General features: G+C 43.9%; 1 protein-coding gene across 6 annotated transcripts in view; it reads left to right on the top strand.

The window, feature by feature from the left end:
* The window catches only part of TPX2 (TPX2 microtubule nucleation factor), a 221,505-nt gene that overhangs the window by 53,180 nt on the left and 144,751 nt on the right, over positions 1-23,574 (top strand). For all 6 annotated transcript variants that reach the window (XM_033962526.1, XM_033962525.1, XM_033962529.1 and 3 more), the window contains exons 4-6: positions 8,604-8,729; positions 9,806-9,938; positions 10,054-10,176. In XM_033962526.1, the coding sequence (XP_033818417.1) occupies positions 8,604-8,729; positions 9,806-9,938; positions 10,054-10,176 (382 nt within the window). The remainder of the gene's footprint in view (positions 1-8,603; positions 8,730-9,805; positions 9,939-10,053; positions 10,177-23,574) is intronic.

Genomic DNA, 23,574 nt, shown 5'->3' with positions numbered 1-23,574 from the left:
TTATTTTGTTAATTTGGGGTTGCATGGTGCAGCCTCTGTCAATTGTGACTCCTAGCAATTTTAGTGTAGGTTGTATTGGGTATGAGATCGAGTTTATTACAAGATTAGTTAATGTTGGAGTTTTGTTGTTTTTCTAGTAGGATGAAATTTTGTTTTGTCAGGGTTAAGTTTTAATTTGTGCTCTGTCACCCAAATTGCAACTGAATCGAGAGTTTTGTGTATTGTGCTTGTCATGACGGGTTCTGGTTGGTCGAAGGGTAGGAGAATAGTGATGTCATCTGCGTAGCTGTATGAAATTATGCCATGATTATCTAGGTAGTAGCTGAGGGAGGCTATGTATATATTGAATAATGTAGGTGATAGGGGTGATCCTTGGGGAACTCCGCAGGGGTTGGAACATAAGCAGTGCCTCCGCCGGGTCAGACCATAGGTCCATCCTGCCCGGCAGTCCGCTCCCGCGGCGGCCCAAACAGGTCACGACCTGTCTGAATCACCAGAAGGGGCTCCCTTGCCACCTTGGTTTCTCATTGAAGTCCTATCTTCCCATCGAAGTCCTAACCCTCCGGTCTTGCACATGCACGACCTGGTTGGGTTTTTATACTTATTACCTGGTTAGCTTTCTATACTTGTGTTACATGGTTCTGATTTTTCTTGCATTGTTTTAACTCTTAAGTTATTGATTGTAGGAATCCTTTGAACCATGCAAGTACTTTGCCTGAGATTCCTGTTGAATCGAGAGTTTGTAGAAGCATGTCATGGTCTACCAAGTCGAAGGCAGCAGAAAGGTCTAGTTGTATCGGCAGGATTTTCTTGCCTGTACATAGGTGATGTCTTGCAGTGTCCATTAGTGTTCCTAGTAGTGTCTCCGTACTGTATTTGGCTCTGGATCCCGATTGTGTGGGGTGGAATATGTTGTGATTCTCTAGGTAAGAGGCTAAATTTTTTGCTACAAGACCTTCCATCAGTTTGATGTACAATTGATTGAGGCAATGGGTCTGTAATTGGATGGTTGGTCTTTTGCTCCTTTAGGGTCCTTTAATATCGGAGTTATTATGATTTCACTAAGTTGTGGGAAATAACCCTCTAGTAGTGATGAGTATATCCATTGTAGAAGTAGGGAGCGGAATAATATGCTTGAGTTTTTCAGTAGGTATGGGGGTCAATGGTTGAGGTCACAGGCTGCATGGCTGTATTTATTATAAAGATTATTGAACTCTGCCCATTCTATAGGTGAGAAATGGGACCAGGTTCTATCTGCTGCGACTGAGTCTTTTTCTGTTGGTGGAAATGATGTCTCTGTGTGAGGGTGTTCCGTTGAAAGAGGCTGTGATATTTGCGATTTTGTTTTTGAAGTAGGTAGCTAAGAGGGTGGCTGTAGGTGAGGGCAAATTGTTGTTCTCTATGTATGGTGTTGTGTTTGTGAGGACTTTTAGTAGCTGGAATAGCTTTTTTGAGTCTTGGGGTCCATCTCCAATTTGTTTCGAGTAGTATGCCCTTCTTTTTTCTTTCAGTTTTTGTTTGTACTTTTGGTTTGTTGCTATCCATGCTGTTTTTGTGGATTCTTGGTCGCTTTTTCTCCATTTTCTTTCCAGTTGTCTACATTGTCTTTTGAGTTGGGAGTAGTTCATTGTCGAACCATTGGTTTGATTTTCTGTGAATTTTGGTTTTAGGTTTTTCTGGGGCTAGTTCGTCTAGTGTGGTTCTACTTAGCAGATTCCATTTTTAGATGTGTAGTGTTGGATTATGGTGTCTGTTTTTGTCCAGAATTCTGAGGGATCTATATGTTTGCGTGAGAGGAAGGTAGTGTATTTGTTACAAGACCAATTGATCAGACCAAAGGGAACGGTTCCATTTTCCGTTTAAGGTTTGAATTTCTGGGTGTGAGGTTTGTTGGGACATGTATGCTACGATGTCCAGCTGGTGTCCTTTTTCATGTGTAGTTTGAGGATCTAAGATTTTATATGTTAGGGCTTCTAGGTATGCTAGTACTGTTTCAGCATTTTTGCAGGAATGGTTTTCAAGGTGAAGGTTGAGGTTTCCTAGAAGGAGGTTGTAGGTAGTTGCTAGGGAGTTTCAATAGATAAATTCTTCAAATATTGGCTTGGCTGTTCTCCAGTTACTTGGGGTTACGTAGCATAGTATGCATGTGAGTGTTCCTTTAAGTGATGTGCTTGAGAGTTGACAGGCAAGTAAATCCATGTATTGGTCTCTTATTTTGTCTAGTAGGTGTATGTTTAATGTGTCTCTGGCTATGATGGCAATTCCTCCTCCTTTCTTATTTTCTCTGTATACCAGTGTCATTTTGTGGCTTTTAGGACAGATTTCAGTTATTCTGGTGTCTATATCAGAGGTGAGCCAGGTCTCTGTGAGGAATCAAGGTTATCTTCTTCTATCCAGTTTTTCATGTGTTCTGTTTTAGGGCCAATGGCTGTGATGTTCATATAGACGCATTTAAGAGGGATGTATTCTATTGGTAAGTTGCTCGTTGTTTTCAGGTATATGAGTGATCTTTGGTGGGGTAGTATTGTATGGATTTGTTGGTTTTCTAGTTGTTAATTTTGGGAAGGGTTGATATGTGAAGGGCTGATAGTATGTGTTTCTATTTAATATGAGATGCGATAAGGGACTGTTTCATGGAGCAGCTGGTCATGGAACCAACGCGAGGGGATTCCACTCTAGACCTAATCCTCAACGGGCTAGAGGGACCCGCAAAGGAAGTGGTGGTACTAGTACCATTAGGAAACAGCGACCACAACATGATCCAGTACAAATTGAACATAGGAACATCAAAGGTGAAAAGAACCACTACGACAGTACTCAACTTCAAAAAAGGAAACTACAAGGACATGAGGAAAAAGGTGGGAAAAAAGCTCAGCAACAGCTCAGGGAAGATGAAGACCGTAGAGGAAGCCTGGACACTGCTTAAAGGCGCAGTGCTCGAGGCACAAGACCTGTACGTCCCAAGGTTTAGGAAAGGGTGCAAAAAGGAAAATTGAGCTAGAAACCCAGCATGGATAACAAATGCAGTTAAAAAAGTGACAAGAAATCATCCTTCAGAAAATGGAAAAAGGAACCAACAAAGGAGAACCAGAAAGAGCACAAAAGACACCAGAAAGAATGCCATCGAGAGGTCAAGAAAGCAAAGAGAGAATATGAGGAAAAACTGGCAGGAGAAGCAAGAAACTTCAAACCCTTCTTCAGGTATGTGAAAGGGAAACAGCCAGCCAGAGAGGAAGTGGGACCACTGGACGACGGAGACAGGAAAGGAGTGATTAAAGGAGGAAAAAGAGATAGCTGACAGGTTAAACAAATTCTTCTCGTCAGTCTTCACCAGAGAGGACACATCCAATATCCCAGAACCCGAGGAGATTATAACCGGAGACCATGATGAAAGGCTGGTACAACTAGAGGTAAGCAAAGAGGATGTCCTCAGACAGATAGACAGGCTGAAGAGCGACAAATCACCGGGCCCTGACGGCATTCACCCAAGGGTACTAAAAGAACTGAGAAACGAAATAGCAGAAACACTTTGCCAAATATGTAACCTCTCCTTAAAAACTGGGGAGATACCAGAGGACTGGAAAATAGCAAATGTCACACCCATCTTTAAGAAGGGATCAAGGGGTGACCCGGGAAACTACAGGCCTGTGAGCTTGACCTAGGTTCCGGGAAAGATGATGGAAGCACTGGTTAAGGACACAATCTGCGAACACATAGAAAACAAATCACAACTGAAGGCGAGCCAGCATGGCTTCTACAAGGGAAGGTCATGCCTCACGAACTGCTATACTTCTTTGAGGGAATAAACAGCCAGATGGATAAGGGGGAATCCATAGACATCATCTACCTTGACTTCCAAAAAGCCTTTGACAAGGTATCTCACGAACGGCTACTTAAAAAGCTGTGGAACCACGGGGTGCAAGGGGAAATCTACCGATGGATCAAACACTGGTTGGCAGGCAGGAAACAGAGGGTTGGAGTAAAGGGCCAATACACAGACTGGCAATGGGTCACGAGCGGAGTTCCGCAGGGGTCGGTGCTGGGATCTCTCCTGTTCAATATATTTATTAACGACCTGGAGACGGGGATGAAATGTGAGGTTATCAAATTTGCTGATGACACCAAACTCTGCAGCAGGGTTAGAAACACGGAAGACTGTGAAGACCTGCAAAGGGACCTAACGAGACTGGAAGAATGGGCAAAAAAGTGGCAAATGAGTTTTAACGTAGAGAAGTGCAAGGTCATGCATGTAGGGAAAAAGAACCCGATGTTCAGCTACAAAATGGGGGGAATATTGCTAAGGGTGAGCAACCTTGAAAGAGACCTGGGGGTGATGGTGGACACAACATTGAAACCATCGGCACAGTGTGCGACAGCCTCAAAGAAAGCAAACAGAATGCTGGGCATCATCAAAAAGGGTATCACAACCAGGACAAAGGAAGTCATCATGCCGCTGTATTGCGCAATGGTGCGCCCGCACCTGGAGTACTGTGTCCAGTACTGGTCGCCGTACCTCAAGAAGGACATGGTGGTACTCAAGGGAGTCCAGAGAAGAGCGACTAAACTGATAAGAGGTATGGAAAATTTTGCATACGCTGACAGGTTAAAAATGCTGGGGCTGTTCTCCCTGGAAAAGAGGAGACTTAGAGGGGACATAATAGAAACCTTCAAAATCCTAAAGGGCATAGAGAAAGTGAATAAGGACAGATTCTTCAAACTGGGGACCCACAACCACTAGGGGTCACTCGGGGAAATTGAAAGAACAAATGCTAGGAAGTTCTTTTTTACCCAGTGGGTGGTGGACGCATGGAACGCATTTCCAGAGGATGTGATAGGCCAGAGCACTATACAGGGGTTCAAGGAAGGTTTGGATAGGTTCCTGGAGGATAAGGGGATTGAGGGGTACAGATAGAACTAGAGGTAGGTTATAGAAGTGGTCAGAAACCACTTCACAGGTCACGGACCTGATGGGCCACCGCGGGAGCGGACCGCTGGGTGAGATGGACCTCTGGTCTGACCCAGTGGAGGCAACTTCTTATGTTCTTATGCCAGTTTGGCTGGGTAATTCCTCTGGAGTATACTATGATGGGTATTGGATATATGTTGTGTGCAGTTGTTTTCCAGTCTGTTAGGAGCAGGAGTATCAGAAGGATTGCTTGTGTATAACTTAAGTGTGGTTCTTATGGTGGTGCAAGATGCGAAGCTTATTGTACCTAACATATCTAGTATGGTATAGAACCCTGCTGGATCGGGGGAGGGGCGGAGCTGTGCTCCTAGGTCCCCGCCGCTGCTTCTGCTGTCTGCCGCTGGCTTCGGTGCAGCCCCGGCGTCTCCTTGTGCTCACCATTATCCCCTGCTGGATCGGGGGAGGGGCGGAGCCGTGCTCTCAAGTACCCCGCCGCTACTTCTGCTGTCTGCTGCTGGTTTCCGTGTGGTCTCAGCGTCTCCTTGTGCTCACCGCTATCCCCTGCTGGATCAGGGGTGGGGCAGAGCAGTGCTTCCAAGTCCCAGCCGCTGATTCTGCTGCCTGCCTTTGGCTTCGGTGCGGCTCCGGTGTCTATCTAGTTCAGGCTTCAGCTTCACTATTCTACTCATCAGTATCTGTGCTGATTTTCAACTAGCAGTCAGATAAAGTTTTCAGAGTGGGAGAGAACTGTACCAGGCTGGAAAAAAAATAAACATCAACCGACAGCCAGTTCACCAGCCACTGTCAGCAGACAACAGCCACATAGCCCCCGCCAGCTCGGAAGACGAGTGGATCAAACCGTCTATCTAAAGAAGCAGGCTCCTTCCTCTGTTTCCTGTGCTGGTCTCCATATATGAAACTCAGTACATAATTATTACACAATAATTCCTAAGTAAATGAGTGAATATACTAATTCTTACACACACTAAATAATTCCTTATAATAATAACTCCTGATTAGCAGCAACTAAAATATAGCTTATCACCACAGATACTTCATGTCCTTGTCTCAGACAATAGAATTCTCTCTCTAACCCAGCTGAAAAGACATATAATTCCTTATTCTCACCATCCAATTAGGCCATAGCACAGAATCAGGTGAAAGGGAAGACGTCTTCTATTCAGCACTGAAGATAAGAATTTTCTTGGTACAGGAACTAGAGTCCGTTAGTCACCGGAACAGCTGTAAATTAGGTTGGCAGCAAAGGTTTCCTTTATGTGATGGAATCCAGATGTATAAAAGTCCGGTTCTCTCTCTCAGGCAGGGAGTCACAAGAGATAACATTTTTTAGGCCTTAATTATTATAGAAGATGTGCAGAGAATCCCTGTGATACGATGCAAGCTCCCTCACATCTTAGCACAGAATAATTAATAATTAGGCACATTCCACTTGGTTCATCAGATGACCTCTCCGGACCAGTCCAGAAATATAACTTAGATGAATAGCCTTTCTGTATAGAGTCTCGCACAGGCTATGAAACAGAGGTGCCTTCGTTAAATAAGAACAGCACAAGAGCAATGCCTCCCCCAATATTCACACAGGCTGAGCATGTAGGCATAGTTGGATGTTCTTGACTAGAATACAATTCTGGTACATACCCAGAATGCATCAGGCATAAACAGCAAAGATGTTTTCTTCTTTGTCTTCTTGCATTCATGGTTCATGCTGGAAAGATTTCTTACGGACAATGGATCAGGCTTTATGATGTCAGAGAGGCCTAACCTTCAGGTGTGAATAAGGAAACACCCCTACAGTTATGACATACTACCTGGACTGGACCAAACCTCATAGAGGATCCTCCCAGCTTTTTATAGCTTTTGACCCTAGCATTCAGATCTCCTGTTATCATGAAAACCATCTCCACTTGGCTAGTGGACTGTATTTGCTTCGTATGTACTCAGGCTGAGCCCAAGATGTCTGAGCTCTGGCTGTTTCATTAGCTCATTTTCTCTCTATCCGTTGACAACACTTGTACAGTGGATATTTGGTCCTCAATCCATATCTTCACTTCTTACTACTGTTTGGAACAAAACTCTAGAAGAGTTTGGTTTGGACAAGTGATTCTGCAAAATATTTTACTTCCTCACTACCAACTGTCTTGGGTTTCACCAGGTTCATAGAAACATAGAAGGTGACGGCAGAAAAGGGCCACGGCCCAAAAAGTCTGCCCACTCTAATGACCTACCCCCTAAATTCTTCCCTGAAGTGATCCCATATGCTTATCCCATTTTCTCATGAAGTCCAGCGTGCTGCTGGCCTGGATTACCTGCAGTGGAAGACTATTCCGATGATCAACCACCCTCTCGGTGAAGAAGTACTTCCTGGTGTCACCATGAAATCTCCCACCCCTGAGTTTCAATGGATGTCCTCTTGTTGCTGTAGGTCTCTTAAGAAAAAAAATATCCTCTTCCACCTCAATACGACCCGTGACACATTTGAATGTCTCAATCATATCCTCCCTCTCTCTACGCTCCTCAAGTGAGTATAGCTGCAACTTTCCTCATTCGGGAGATCCTTGGGTCCTGAGACCATCCTGGTGGCCATTCGCTGAACCGACTCCATTCTCTGCACATCTTTTTGATAATGCGGTCTCCGGAATTGTACACAATATTCCAGATGAGGTCTCACCAAGGATCTGTACAACGGCATTATAACTTTGGTCTTCCGGCTGACGAAACTTCTTTGGATACAACCCATCATTTGTCTAGCCTTGGATGAAGCTTTCTCTACTTGGTTGGCAGACTCATGTCTTCGCTAATGATTCCCAAGTCCTTTTCTGCAGTGGTTCTTGCTAAGGTCACACCATTTAGGGTGTAAGTTCTGCATAGATTTCTGTTGCCAAGGTGCATGACCTTACACTTTTTGGCATTAAAACTTAGTTGCCAAGTTGCGGACCAATGTTCCAGTAAGTGTAGGTTCTTCGTCATGCAGTCGGGCACTGAGCTGTTGCCTACTATGTTGCATAGTTTGGCGTCATCGGCGAATAATGCAATTTTTCATTGAAGCCATTATCCTTGTCCAGAATTGTGATCATGGCAGTGTGGGAGTCCCACATGTGAGAATATTATACCTATATGTCCTCAAGAGAAAGCAAAGATACTTACCTGTAGCAGGTGTTCTCCAAGGACAGTGGACACATATTCTCAGAATCCGCCTGCCTGCCCTAGTTGGCTGTTTTTAGCTTTGTTATTGAACTTTTGGTCCTTTGAGTCAACGTTGGGCAGGAAGGCACTGGCATGTGCTTGGTATGGGCATTGCCTAAAGATTTAAAGTGACAGTGCACATGGTAGTGTCCATACTGGGTTCTGTAGATGACATTACTCATATGAGAGAATTATATGTCTGCCCTCCTCAGAGAACACCTGCTACAGGTAAAGTATCTTTGCAATATCAGAAGCAGTCGTCGTCTTCCTGCATGGGTTCCCTTAAACCTGTTTGGACATGGGACACTTAAATCTCTTCGGTTGTGCTTCTGCTTTCATTTGGAATTCATTCAGTATGAAACAAGGCATACTACTTTCCACATTTTGATCTTGCTAGTTTAGCAAACGCAAAGTGCTTCGATGATAGCAGTTTATAGCTGGTGGCATTGATTTTGACCTATACCACTTTTAATGATTTTCTCTTTTCTGGTAGATCATATGTCAGACTTGGAGAATGTCCCTCCATCTCGGGACACAGAGGTGGTGTCCAAGAGAAGCAGGATACTACTTTCTAAGAATAATCTTCCAGAAGCTATTGTAATACCAGTGATGAAGTCGGGTAGGTTGTCATGAATCAATAAATATTGTAAAAAAAGTGAGATCATTTTAGCTAACAAACAACCACTGACAATCTGTGATCATTTATTTTGCTCCTCCATGTTCTCTGTAGGATATTTTGAATAGGTATACCACCCGGCTGATTTTATTAACCATTAACTTAATGGAAACCAATCCTGTAAACAGCTCTGAACTGTTTGTGGTATTGTGGTATATAAAAATAAAGTTGTTATTATTAATAATGTGCAGTACTTCTCTTCCCCCACCTGGCTACTCTTATGTCACTTGGCTAGCAAAAATTTCTGGGGCGAACAGTACACCTAAAAGTTTAAATTAAAAAAATCAAATCTCATGTTTCCATTTATTGAATTAAGGTAAAACCAAAGAGCAGGAGACTTCCTCCATCATGCCAAGAGACTTGGTGCTAGCAGTGTGTTCAGGCATTGAGTGATATTAAATGAACTTTAACCATCAAAACTCATTTGCTGCTCTCATCAGGCTCACAGTGAAGGAGTTCATAAACACTGACTCAGTCTCTGAGAGCCATGCGATACCAAAGGTGGTACTGACAGCAAACCACTTGGGAAGGTGAGAGGTGGCTTAGAGGTACTGGGTGGGGACAGGGTGATGGAGGTTCACTTGTTAGAGAGCTGTACAAATGTTGACTAGCTGAGAGAGAGGATTGGGGGAGAGTATACATTAGGGAAGAAGATCTGGATAGAAAGACTTTTGAAAAGAGGGGATGTTGGGTTGGAAAAGAGAGTGTACATAGGTGAGCCAAGTTCATTTTAGTCACATGTCTGGGTGCTTATAACAACCAGATGGATCCCAATTCTCTGCTTCATTGCCCAGGGCAGCAGATGCTTTGTCCTGTAATGCTCCAGGCTGTGGCATGGAATGATTTTTTGACAAGGCTTTTTTTTTATTTGGAAACAAGAGAGACAATCACTGTACTTGAGAATAATTCTTTTCTCTCCATTATTTCTCCCATCTTCATGTCTAGCTGCTTTTTTTTTGTCTTTTATTACATTTTTAAAATGTCATTTAAGTTGCATGGCTATCTGACTTCTTTTATAGATGAGAATGTTGAGATCAACAAGACAAAGATGGAGTCGTCATCCAACATATTCTGTTCATTGGAAATGTGGCGGGCCACCTCCAAAACAGGTTCTGCTCCTGGGATCTCTGCTACTGTAATGCAGCCAGTGAGGTAAAACTAGGCTCATCTGCTTGACTTATTGTGTGGCGCACACTCTTTGAAGCAATGAAGCTTATTTTAGGTAATCTTGGAAAAATGTTTAGCAAACTTACTCGCTCTCTTTCAGGGCATCCAAGAGGCTGTCTGGACAAGAGAGAAACAAAAAGCTTGCAAAGATCCGGGCGGAAAGACACACAGTCTCATCTGGAAGTACTGAATTACATCCTCCCAGGAAAAAGCAAAAAGTGATGTATGTTGGAAGAGGCATTTAGCTGCTCTTCTATGGCAGAATGAAGTTTGGGCTACTACTTTGCTATTCTACTCCGTCCCCCCCATCCCACTCTTTATTTCAACCATAACATATTAATCCACGTTTGGGGTTAGCAAATATCTTGCATTTCTAGCTATCCTACTTTTGTGTGCTTCAGTGGATTGAGAGGCTTGGCTTCTGATACATCAATAATATATGAGTGTGTATGAATTGTCTTATCCTGCCAGAGAATTCCAAACAGGGGTTTATGCCTGAATAGGAAGGCTGAGGATCATACCTTTACAATGATATCACTGGATAAAGGAGTAGTGTACATGAGGCAGTTTCCAGTATACTTTCCTGCAGAGCTAGTGCAGCTCAAAGTAACTTAGGGCTACTGTCCAGAGCTGGCTATGCCTGGTTGAAACCCATTTCCCTTTTAGCTTCTTGGGCACTGGTTTCTTAACTGACTCCCTGATAGAGTGGGATTCCTGGGCGCACAAGTTACAATCCTAGGCTATCCCTCTTTGACAACAGGTCTTAACTGCCACTGCATCTGATTCTGCTCTCGTAGGGTCCTTTTGCCCTAGAGGTTCTGGAATGCTTTGGGCTTACAGCATGGCTGTTGAGCATGCAGCCTTAGCACGAAAGGGCAACTCGGTGGTGTTGATAGCTTCCTTCTTCAGATCTAAGAAATTAGTGATACTGTCTATGCTACGTCTTGGAAAATGTTTGTGTGGATATTCTAAGGAGAATATCCTCCAGAGAAGACTCCAATGCCTATGGTCCTAGCGTTTCTTCAGGATGGTCTCGAACGGTTTGGCCACTGGCTCCCTTAAAGTACAAGTAGCAGAACTCTTGTGTTATGGGTCTCGAGTAGAAAAGATTTTGTTGGCCTCTCATCCAGATGTCGCCAGATTTTGGAAAGAAGCATTGCAGCTGTGTCCTCCTCTGTGACACTTGCTCCTGATGTGGAATTTTAACTTTGTTTTGCAGGCCCTCAGTAAGGCTCTGTATGAGCCTTTGTGAGAGAAGACTCTGATTGATCTTACCGTTAAGATGCTTTTTCTAGTAGCAATCACTTCAGCAAGAAGGGTTTCAGAGTTACAAGCTTTGTCATGCAGAGAGCCTTTCCTCAGATTAATGGAGGCAGGGGTCTCCCTCTTCATGGTCTCTTTCTGCCAAAAGTGGTTTCTGCTTTCCACATAGATCAGGAAATCCGACTTCCCGCATTTCATCCCACGGATTTTTAAAAAAGACAAAATTTTGGCATTGCTGGATATTAGGAGAGTTCTTCTCCATTACCTTGCGGTGACAAATTAATTTTGTGTCTCAGATCATCTTTTTGTGGTAATCTGCCCTACTTTTGTATGGTTATATCAACCTCTAAGGCTTGCACCTTTCCAGGAAGGCCCCCTCCAATGGACCATCTGCTTGCTAGGCTCTGTAAAGCAACCAAATAAACTCCAGAAGAAAATCAGCTCCTCCTAACTTGTTTGTCACCAGCAGCAGTGGAACCTGAGAAGGTGAGTCTCCTGAGACTACCAAGGCGAGATGGATTCACACAGCTATTGCTTCAGCGTTTGTTGGGAAAACATGCTCTAGAAGGGATGGTGGCGGCTTCTGGGGCAGAGTCCCGGGCTGTGTTGCCCATGGAAATTCATAGGGCAGCTACATGGTTCACCCTTCATACTTTCACAGTACTTTACAGAGTGGACATGCCAGCACAAAAGGATGCCGCTTTTGAGTTCATGGTGCTCACTGCAAGCTCATCTGCCCCGCTGTAGGCTCAGGGGACTGCTTTGGTATCCTACTGGTTCAAGACTCGTATGCCTTTTGCACTAGAAGAGAAGATTGGGTTTTTTTCTTCAATAATCTTCTTTCTAGTAGAAAGGTATATGAGTCTTGAAGGCCCACTCTGTTAGATTTCAATTAGTCTGCTTGCTAGCTCAGATATGTATGTATTTCCTGATGTTGGTGTCTGTTAGATAGATCCAAAGAGTACTGATTGATCTCTTTGTTCCAGTGAAAAAAGTAAGAGGATTGATAGCTACATAAGTGTTGGTGGTGGTTGCACTTAGGTGGCTTATTCATTTCCATCTTGTTTTCAGTTATAATTATGTTGGCATTGATTTGTTGCCTTTGACTTGTTGCAGATCAGAACAGAATTAGTTGGTTGGGGAGTACCCTGTTTCCCACCTCCTTATGTCGTCTCTTACATTACATGTTCTTTTCTGCCTTATCTTTTCAGTTCAAGTAGAGGTCTGCACGGGAACGGGGATCATGGGGAACCTGCGGGTCCCCCCCCAGCCCACGGGACTCCCACGGGGACGCCCCCTGGCCCACAGTACTCCCACGGGGATGAAAACAGCCTACCTAAATTCTGGCGATGCAGGCATGCAGCTTAAAAGTCCGGCGTCGCGGCAGGAAATAGCCATGCTGAGCAGTGAGCTCAGCACGTACACAGATGAAAGCCTTGCTTGCTGATTGGTCTGGTGGCACGGCGGGGCGGGGCCGCCAGACCAATCAGCAAGCAAGGCTTTCATCTGTGTACGTGCTGAGCTCACTGCTCAGCATGGCTATTTCCCGCCGCAACGCCGGACTTGTAAGCTGCATGCCTGCATCGCCAGAATTTAGGTAGGCTGTTTTCATCCCCGTGGGAGTCTCGTGCTCTATGGCTCTAAGTCTTCTTACTCTGGGGCACCAGACCTCCCTCATACAAAGGCCGGGAATGCAGAGTTGGTTCCATTCTCGGTAGGGGATGCCTTGGTAGGCTCACTGCTCAGCCACTGGGAACCCAGATTCGGTCCTGTTCTGGGTGGAGGACACTTGTGGGGTGGGGTGGGGTGGGGAGGGGGGCTAGTTTGCGCCATCGTGCAGGCTCACCACTCTGCCTCTGCCGGCAAAAGCACAGTCTGTCCCATTCTAGGGGGAGAAAACCTAGCAGGGACCAGGCTGCACCACAATACTGGCTTCTAGAAAGCACAATGGACTGGGGGGGGGGGGTCTAGCAGTGTGTGGCACCATTTGGACCCATGTAGACTTGCACGGCCATTCAGATGCTGACCTGAGGTCCCTTTCCATCCAGCATCTGCCCCTCCCCCTCTTTCCATCCAGCATCTGCCCCTCTGTCTGCTGCTTCTGCCCAGCATCTGATCTGTCTCCTCTCTTCCTCCTTTCTGCCCCCTCTGTCATCCCATCCATTATCCACCCTTCTTTCTCCCCCTTCCATCCAGCATCTGCCCATCTTTCCCCCCTTTCAGTCCAGCATCTGCTTCATTTCTCTTTCTCCCCCTTCTATTCAGTGTCTGCTCCATCTTTCTCTTTCCTCCCTTCCATCCATATCCTCCCCTTCTCCTCCTTTCCATTCAATGTCTTCCTCCCCTCTCCTTTTCTTTACATCCATCATCTGTCTTTTTCTCTCTCCCCAGGCATTCCAGCTTGTCTTATCTTTCCCCTTTCATCCATTGTGTCTGATCCCTCCCCATTTCTATCTACAGTCTGTCTCCTCTCACCTCCTACATCCAGTATCTACCCCCTCCCACCAGACATCTCAGCCGCCGCCAGACTGATGCAAAGCCTTCCCTCCGATGTCGGCTCTGACTTCGGGGGAAGACTTCTGGGTCGGCTACATATGGCTTGCTGCAGGCTGCTTCCAACCCCTGCTGTTATCTGGACTCGAATGAAGTGGTGAAAGGGAGTGCATTTTTGGACACAGAAGTCATGAACTGGGGAGAGAGGAAGGGAGGGAAAGAGATGCTGAGGTGGGGGAGGGAATAGAAAGAGAGAATTAGGTGTGGGTGTTTCAATGAGCGGGAAAGAGAGAAGGTTGTGTACATACGGCAAATGGAAGAAAGAGGAGAATTTTTGGACATAGGGAGGAAGGTACAGAATATGATAGGGAAGAAAAAGATGAGTGTGAAATGTGGCAAGGGAACAATGGGACAGATTGAAAGGGATGCAAGAGGGAGGAATATTGGACAGTGGTGAAGGGAATGGAGGGAGAGATGTGGCATAGTGCTGGAGAGGGGTGATAGAAGGAGAAATGTTGGGCATGGGGCTGGTGGGCAGGCACAAAAGATGAGAAAGAGATAAATGCTGGACCATGGTAGGGGAACCAATGGACAGCAACAGAAGAATTTACAGAAGATGGGAAAGCGGAAAAAAGAAACTGGGACCAACTTTATGGAAAAATAAGTCTCCAGACAACAAAGATAAAAAATGGAATTTAATGACTAAAATATTTGGGAAATGTATATGGCAGATGTCTTTGTTTTGTGTTCAAAAGAAAAGGAAATGCATTTCTGGTTTTATTTCTACAGTGTTGAAGTACTTGTTGACCCTTGCTGTGACTGGTGGGGATCCCCAAGCACCGCCAGCAGAGGACCTCCTCTAGAGATGGCCAGAACTCCCCTCCACCATGCGCAGTAGTCGCTGGCAGCATCCATGAGCCACTGAGGTGCCAGCATCTGTGACTCGGGGACGCTACTGCTGCCTGCCAAGCTTGCCAAAAGGGACCCCCGGCCAACTGCAAAGGAAGTCCTCAGCTGACAGTTTGTGGGTTCTCATCAGCTGAGTATATTTTATATTTACATTAGAGGTTCTGGTAGAAACCCATTTACAAAGTATGTATTCTTCCCAATTAATATTTCCAAATTAATAAAGTCTCTTTGCTTATTTGTAAATGGGTCTCTACCAGAGCCTTTAATTCAGTAGCATAATTAAATAAAATAACTATTTCTGAAGTTTTTAGGGAAGGGTGGTGACAGAGGGGATTCCTCGCGGGGACGGGTGGGGACGGGTGGGATTTTGGTGTGGACGGGTGGGATTTCTGTCCCCGCGCAATTCTCTAAGTTCAAGGTGGATTACCATAAGAAATATCTGGCCATTTTGTAAATAACATGGTTTTTATTTCCTTTCAGAAGAGTCTGTAGTTTGATACTGTTATTTAATAACAGACAACATCTGGAATTGTCAAGTGCTTTGATATAAACTGAGGAAATGGGCACAGCCCAGAAATTAAAGATGCAGAGCTGAGAGAAAAAGGTAGATGCCTTCTACAAACTCACAAGTATAGGAGACTAACACACTGGTTCAAGACTCATATGCCTTTCTATTAGAAAAAAGATGATTGAGGCAAGAACCTAATCTTCCCATCTGCAATCAGTAAGGTTTCTCTAGAGGGGGCAAAGTTAATTCAAATTATCCTTGTTTTTGAGAGGTGGGAGTCGGGGAAATACATTATAGTGACCTCTTGGTCAGTATGCTCAGTAGAAAGGAAGTTACAAATTTTCAGCAAGTTGTAGCCTATGACACAAAAATGACAAATGGATTTTGAAAATAAATTAAGGGTATTTCTTTAGCACTCTCCAGACCAGTATAGGTTAATCTTACAAGTGGTATATATCTCATCATGACCAGCAGGTGGAGACTGAAACAAAACTATGGAATAATAATAATAAATTTATTCTTGTATACCGCCCAACCACAAAGTTCCAGGAGGTTAACAACAAAGAAGAACTGTACAGTCAGTGAAAGGTACAACAGGTTAATAAAAATGAATGACAAGAAGAAAATTACATAGTTATTTAACAAATTTATCAAACAAGTGTGTGTTTAAAATTTTTTAGAAACTTTATAAGAATCTGTTTGACAGATAAACGGGCTTAACCAAGAGTTCAGTTTGCCTAGCTGAAAGGCAAATGTCCTATTAAAAAATTTATTGTAACGACAGTTCTTAACTGAAGGATACATGAACATTAACTTATTACGAGTGTTTTTTGATGAGGTCTAAAAATTACATTGAGAGGCTAGATATCCCGGAGCCAAACTATAAAGAGATTTAAAACAAAGACAACGGTGATGCGGTGAGGAGCGAGGTCGCATGCCTTTCAGCTCCCGGGCCTCGCTCTGATTCCCTGCCTGACTTACCTCCGCGAATTGATTTCAACACACCGAATGGTGTCTATTAACGGCAGCGTATGGATCAGTTTGTTTCCAGATCTGGAGGAGCTATGACGAACCGCACGATCGCCAAGACGCGAGACAAGCTGAAGAAAAAATGGCAGATTTAGGTGCAGCACAGCCTTCAGAGTTTACCGAGGGTCAGATGCGTCAACTTGCAGCTGTAGTTACTGCCGTATTAGCTTCCCCACTGGACAAACTTTCGACTCAACTCTCCCGTATGGAAACCCTGTTGGGGGAAACAGTGGCACGCACTACAGAATTAGAAACTAGGGTTTCTGGGGTAGAAGATTCTACTCAGGGTTATACTGCAAAACTTGTCAAGTTAGAGAAACGATTGGCAGAAAATTAGGAAAAAATAGATGACCTGGAGAACAGATCAAGGAGGGATAACCTTCGATTTGTTGGTGTTCCAGAATCTATTACAGACCAGCAGCTGGGATCTACCTTTAAAGATTGGTTGGCGGCTGAATTTCCCTTTCCACCAGGCTTAGGTTCACTTCGCTTTGAACGAGTGCACCGTTTGGGCCGCCCAGCACCAGATTGCCAGAGACCTCGAGTAGTAGTAGCTAAACTGCATAACTATCTTCACAAAGTAGAAATCCTGAAACAATATCGCCTCCGTCGCGACTCCTTTAAATATGAAGACACACAGATTCAGATTTTCCAGGATTATTCTGTCGCCCTGCAGGAGAGGAGGCGTAAATTTCAGCCCCTATGTGGGGCATTGGCGGAGAAAGAGATCAGGTTCCTGTTTATATATCCTGCTGTTCTTAATATATATTTAAATAGAGCCTGGAAATCCTTTGATACTGTGGAAGCGGCCAAGGAATTTATAGATATTTCTTTATAACTTTGAGATCTTGAATGACCATATAGGTTTACTTGCTAACGTCTGACTTAAATGCTGCAACAATCTTTATTGGAAATGGTGTTGTTGAAACCACCCTTTTTTCTTGGTGCATTTTGATTTGTATAACTTATTGTTTGTATCTCAGGGTGTCGGAGGGAGCCCTTGCATTTTGTGTTCTTCTGGGATCCATTATTCTGTGGGCCTGGTATTGGGTTTGTTCTTGGGGGGTTCGGGGAGGGTTTTGGGAGGGGAGTTTGGGGATGGAGTGGGGTTGGGAGGTTTGGAGGTGAGGTTGGTTAATGAGGGTAGATCTGGAGTCCCAAGAAAATTTTTCTTTAAAGTTTATGTTTTGGTTATTGAAATATTTTGTAAGTATAGGAACATGGAGAGATGTACTTAGTAGATGCATAGCTCTGGGGGAGGCTGGGCTCCTGGGGCATTTTTGTATTAGTTTTAATTGGAAAATTACTCCTTGTTCAAGCTATGGGTTCACCTCTTAAGCTGGTCTCCTGGAATGTAGGAGGTATTACTACACCAGTTAAGTGACAAAAAATTCTTACCTCCCTACAACGCACTAAAGCAGATATTGCTTGCCTCCAAGAGACCAGACTGACAGACGAGGAACACCTCAAGTTGAAAAGATCATGGTTAGGAGAAGTATTTTTCTCTTCCCCTATAGGCCGTCATGGTGGTGTGGCAGTTTTACTTTGCAGGTCTTCCTCTTTAGGTGTTCAAATTTTAGACAAAGACACAGAAGGTAGATATTTGCTGTTACGTCTCCAGGTGGGGGATACTTATTATCTTTTGCTAGTGATATATGGACCAAATTCTTCTCCATTTCCCTTTTTTCAACGCCTGATTGCGTTGTGTTTTGCTTTTCTGGCACTCCTCTACTTTTGGTAGGAGATATCAACTTAGTGATGGAACCTGAGTTGGATAGATCTTCCTGTCCTGTTACCTCTATTGGACAACGAGGTTCAATACTTAAAATTTTTTGCTCAAATCTTGAGTTGGTTGATCCTTGGTGGCTCCTCCACCTGGAAGTACGAGATTACACGCATTTATCTTGTGCTCATGGTTCTTGTTCTCGTCTCGATTATGTTTTGTTGTCTTCCTCTTTGTTTTCGCAGGTTAGAGAGGCGGGAATTGGCCATATCCATATTTCTGACCATGCTCCAGTTTGGATTGATATTCAACTAGAGGCCCTTCCTTTCTGTTCAGGGCATTGGAGGTTCCCTGTTTTTTTGGCCCAAGATCTTGACTTTAAAAAATTTCTTTTGGCCCAATGGGAAGACTATGTTTCAAATAATATCCAGCATTCAGATGACCCCCTTTTATTTTGGGACGCTGCCAAATCGGTCCTTCGGGGACATATTATAGCTTATACTAGTACCAGATTACGTAGACTAAATAAAGCTATTATTGAAGGCACTACACGCTGCCAAACGCATCTATGTGGCGAAGCCTTCAGAGGTTACTAAAGAAAAATATTTATCCACACAGGCTACCCTCTACCCTGCTCCATTCCAAGATGCAACGGTGGGCCTCCTATCATAAATATCATTTTTCAAGATTTGGTAACAAACCAGTTGTTGGCTAGATTGGTGGATATGCACAAAGGTAGGAAACCCATATTAGCTATACGTTCTCCTGGAGGCACAATTGTTTCTCGCACCGTAGATATAATTAATGTTTTGAAAAACTATTTTGCATCTCAATATGTTGCAGGTTCTTCTTTGTCACCCGAACTGGTTAATGATTATTTAGATTCCTCAGGGATGCTGCGTCTCTCGAAAGAGGCAGTATTACAGCTTAACTGTCCACTACAAGCATTAGAGATACAGAAGGCTATTAGGGCTACTAAACTGGCACTGCTCCTGGCCCTGATGGCTTTTCAGGTGAATTTTATCGTATCTTAGAGTCATCGCTTTGTGGTCCTCTGTTGTCTTATTTTAATGAGGCTGTGCGAAGTGGCTCATTTCCTCGATTTGCCAATGAAGCATCTATAATTCTTTTACTCAAACCTGATAAGGCTACAGATCTCCCAGGCTCTTATCGGCCTATTTCTTTACTTAATGTAGACCTTAAGCTTTTTTCTCGAATATTAGTAAACAGACTATTTCCCTATATTCCTTTGTTAATCCACAAAGACCAAGTTGGCTTTGTCCCAGGACGTCTATCAGTGTTAAATGTACGCAAGATTTTACTTGCTTTAGCGCATGCTCAGCAAGCAGCGCTTCCAACTTTATTTGTGAGCCTGGATGCGGCCAAAGCATTTGATAATGTCTCTTGGTCTTATATGAATCAAACATTGGACTATATTGGAGTTTCTGGATTTTTTCGCCACGTTCTTTCTTCCTTGTACGCTAATCCTATGGCCTCTCTATTGGTCAATGGAATCCCCTGTGAGAAATTTCCTATTTGTCGAGGAACTCGCCAGGGTTGCCCGCTCTCCCCACTATTATTTATCCTTACATTAGAACCACTTTTATGTACTTTGCGCAATTTTGTAGAGGTAGAAGGGTTACAAATAGTGGATCAGGAACTTAAAACATTGGCCTTCGCAGACGACCTAATGCTTATATTAATGAACCCTGCATGTTCTTTCCCGATAGCTTTGGATCTAATAGCGGAATATGGGTTCTATTCGGGTCTGGTTATCAATCTTGACAAATCGATGGCCATGCCCTCTCACTCCTATCTTCGTAATCAATGGGTAGGCGCTTTTCCAGTACAATGGGCTGATACTCACCTTAAATATTTGGGAGTCTTGATTCCACTAGATCTTTCTACCCTATACGCCATCAACATAGATCCTCTTTTCCGATCTCTGTCTGTGAAGTTACGTATGTGGCACACCTTCCCTCTTTCTATTATGGGAAGAATCGCATTACTTAACATGATTGTGATCCCCTCTTGGATATATGTCTTTCAAACTCTTCCTTTATATTTTTTGATTCGAGACGAGACCAAGTACATCCGTTCTCTTCAATACTTTCTTTGGAGGGGCCGCCGGGCACAATTCTTACCATCAGATGGTGCGTCCACTCTCTAAAGAGGGTCTTGGATTACTTAATCTCCGTCATCTAACTATTAGTTGTGGTATGCGCCATATCAACGACTATTTTAGGGGAAACGTCTTGATTTTTCTAATACCCCTATAGAACTCACTTGTTTTTTGGGAGATCATTTTAGTGCATATCTACATCACATATCCTCATCCTGGACTAAAGGTGTTTGGTATGCCTTTGAGAAGAGTTTGGGCATGGATATGTAAATTCCATGCTTGTAGTCACCGCGAGTCCCCCTTCTTGCCTATTTGCTTTAACAGACAATTTACACCTGGAATGGGGGTTTCGCGGTTTACCTATTGGGAATCTAAAGGGTTGATATATTTGCTCCACTTAGTCCTTCGAGATGGTACCATTAAATCCTTTGCCCAGCTATGCAGAGAATATGATTTGACTGACAGAGATTGGTTTTCATATTTGCAAATCCATCATTATGTGAATTCCCTCAAGCGATCCAACTTGGACACTTCTAGACGTGAATTATTGTCTACAGCCTATACGCTAGATGCTCAAATGTTGGTGCCTCTTAAATTTCACCATCGTTACTTGAAAGATGAGACCCCCTTGCCTAATTATACTAAATACCAGATCGCCTGGGCACAGGATCTTAATGTTACACTGATCGATGATACTATTTTAACTGCTGTAACTCGATTGCCTTCTTTAAGGAAATATATATATATTTTTTGAAATGCAATATAAACTGCTATTTCGATTATTTATCTCTCCTAAGTGGGCATATCGAGCTAAGTTACGCTCTTCTTCCTGCTGCGTGACATGTGGATACCATGAAGCTACTCTTGGCCATATGTTTTGGTCTTGCCCGGCTGTACAGGTGTTTTGGTCTAGTTTATTTACCTTTATTGGACAAATTTGGAAGATGACAGTATGTCCCTCACCAGAACTGCTTTTTGGGGTCTTACACTCCCATCATCCTAGACAACCAGGCACTAGAGTTTTCCTGCGATGGTCAATCTTGTCTGCTCTCAAATGTATTTTGTTACTTTGGTTAGAGCCCACAGTTCCCATGCTTCCTTTGTGGAGATCTCAGATGATTACCTTGTTATCCTGGGAATGTCTGAGTATCCTGGACCTTTCTTCAATACATGGTCTCCAATTTATGGCTATCTGGGAACCTTTTTTGAACACTATGACACCTGTGGCCAGAAGTCGTATTTTGAATTATTGAATATCTCTCTAATTATGTTTGTACTAGTGTTTAAGCCCGTTACATTAACGGGTGCTAGAATATATGGCTGGCTGTCTTTCTTTATGTATGTCTCTCTCCCTGCTCCTGTCTCTTCCTTTCTTTCTGTCTCTCTCCCTCCTGCAATTTTTTTCTCTCTCTCCCTGGCACCCTTTGTCTGTCTGTCTTTCTTTCTGTCTCTCTCTGGTCCCCTGTCTGTCTTTATTTCTGTCTGTCTCTCTCCCTCCCCCCCCCCTTTCCTTTGCAGAAGCAGCAGTGATATTTCCCTTCCCCTCCAGATCCCTGTGAAGTAGTAGCAGTATTTTCCCCCACCCACCCCCCATTCCCTTCTCTTCTCCCAACCCACTTTCCTTTGCAGAAGCAGCAGTGATATTTCCCTTCCCCTCCAGATCCCTGTGAAGTAGTAGCAGCATTTTCCCCCACCCACCCCCCATTCCCTTCTCTCCCCCCCCCCCACCACCACTTTCCTTTGCATAAGCAGCAGCGGTATTTCCCTTCCCCTCCAGGTCCCTGTGAAGTAGTAGTAGCATTTTCCCCCACCCCCCATTCCCTTCTCTCTCTCCCCCCCCACCACTTTCCTTTGCAGAAGCAGCAGCGGTATTTCCCTACCCTCCAGGTCCCTGCTGAAGCAGTAGAATCATTTCCCCCACCCCCCATTCCCTTCTCTTACCGTGAGCTGCCCTGCTCCGTTCAGCCCCTCCCCTTCCCTTCCCGCGTGCTGGCCTGCAGCAGGCTGAAGGTTTTTTTTTGGCGGCTCTTCTCACGATCCCCGTGGTGGCTGATCCTCCTGTTCAAAGCGGCCTGCTGAGGTTCGCGGCCGGCTGTAACGAACCTCGCAGGCTGCTCTCCAACTCGGTAGCATGTTCCCTTTGACGCGATTGCGTCAGAGGGAACGTGCTACCATGTGGAGAGCGGCCTGCGAGGTTCGTTACAGCCGGCCGCGAACCTCAGCAGGCCGCTTTGAACAGGAGCGGTAGCGGTTGTTACGGGAAGGGGGGAGTCGGCGACGTGCTGTGAACAGGAGCGGCAGCGGCGACAGGACCATGAGCCCGCCTTCCGCCGCCAGTGCCGCTCCTGTCGCCGATGCACCTAACTGGCGCAAACGCCTCAAGCCGCAGCCATGGATGGACACAGGACACATCAGGTCCCCACAGGAGATGAGCCACCGCTACTGACGGCCAAGGTAGGCTGGGAAGAAGGCTGGGGACTCACGCATGCGCACTCATGCGGCCACGGAACTACAGATCATGGAAGCACACAAATAGGAGTGCGCATGCGCGAGTTAGCCTTTTATTATATAGGATATGTGTACTAGCTCTCATAGGACTCCGGACAGGGGAGGGTGGGGATATAGTAAAAGGCTGAGCTTTGTTTGTTATATAGAATATTGGATTGGTTTGTTTAATGCTCTAATAAAAAATTATTTAAACATAAAACAAAGACAACCAAATTTAAAAAGAATACGTACCTCAAAAGGCAACCAATGTAATTGTCGATAAAATGGATTAATGTGATCATATTTGTTCAGGCCAAAAATTAAGTGTACTGCCGTATTTTGTACTAATTGAATACGTTGTAAATTTTTCTTAAATGATGTAGGATAGACGATATTACAATAGTCAAGGACAGACAGACCAAAATTCTTTTTTTTTTTTTCTTCACATTTTTATTAATATTTGTTACGTCAATAACAAAAATCAGGAAAAGCAAAAGGAAAACAGTTCAAAGAAACAACTTAAAATTCTAATTAAGACTTATGCCAAGTCCACATTAACAAGGGCCACTCAGTACAACCTTAAGTACAATAAAAATTATAAAAAAAACATTTACACTCATCCTTGACAGGCAAAATGACCAAATCCATTATGTCCTTAACTTTCTTCAGCACTTACATTAGTATCTGAAATTTTCAGTATACCCTTATCAATCAAGAAATTCTCCAATTGTGACGGATCTACAAAGACAAATTTATCAGCTTTATAGTTTACAATACATTTGCAAGGGAATTTTAAGAAAAAAGTAGCTCCCACAGCTATAACTTTAGGTTTAAGCTGTAGAAACAGTTGCCTCCTAAGTTGTGTCTTCCTGGATACATCAGGAAAAATCATTAATTGTTGTCCACAAAACAATGCTTGTTTATTCAAAAAATACAATTTAAGTATAAGTTGTTTTTCAATTTCTGTTTTAAATATCACCAACAAAGTTGCTTGTTAGGTAATCAAATCCTTAGAAGATTCTAGAAACTGGGAAATATTTAAACTATCTGGAAACACAATCTTATCCAGTTCTCCTTCCTCACCAGT

This window comes from Geotrypetes seraphini, chromosome 11 (assembly GCF_902459505.1).
Source record: "Geotrypetes seraphini chromosome 11, aGeoSer1.1, whole genome shotgun sequence".
Taxonomy (NCBI): Eukaryota; Metazoa; Chordata; class Amphibia; order Gymnophiona; family Dermophiidae; genus Geotrypetes; species Geotrypetes seraphini.
The sequence above is the reverse complement of the archived record's forward strand: the minus strand, read 5'-3'. Positions and strand labels throughout refer to the sequence as shown.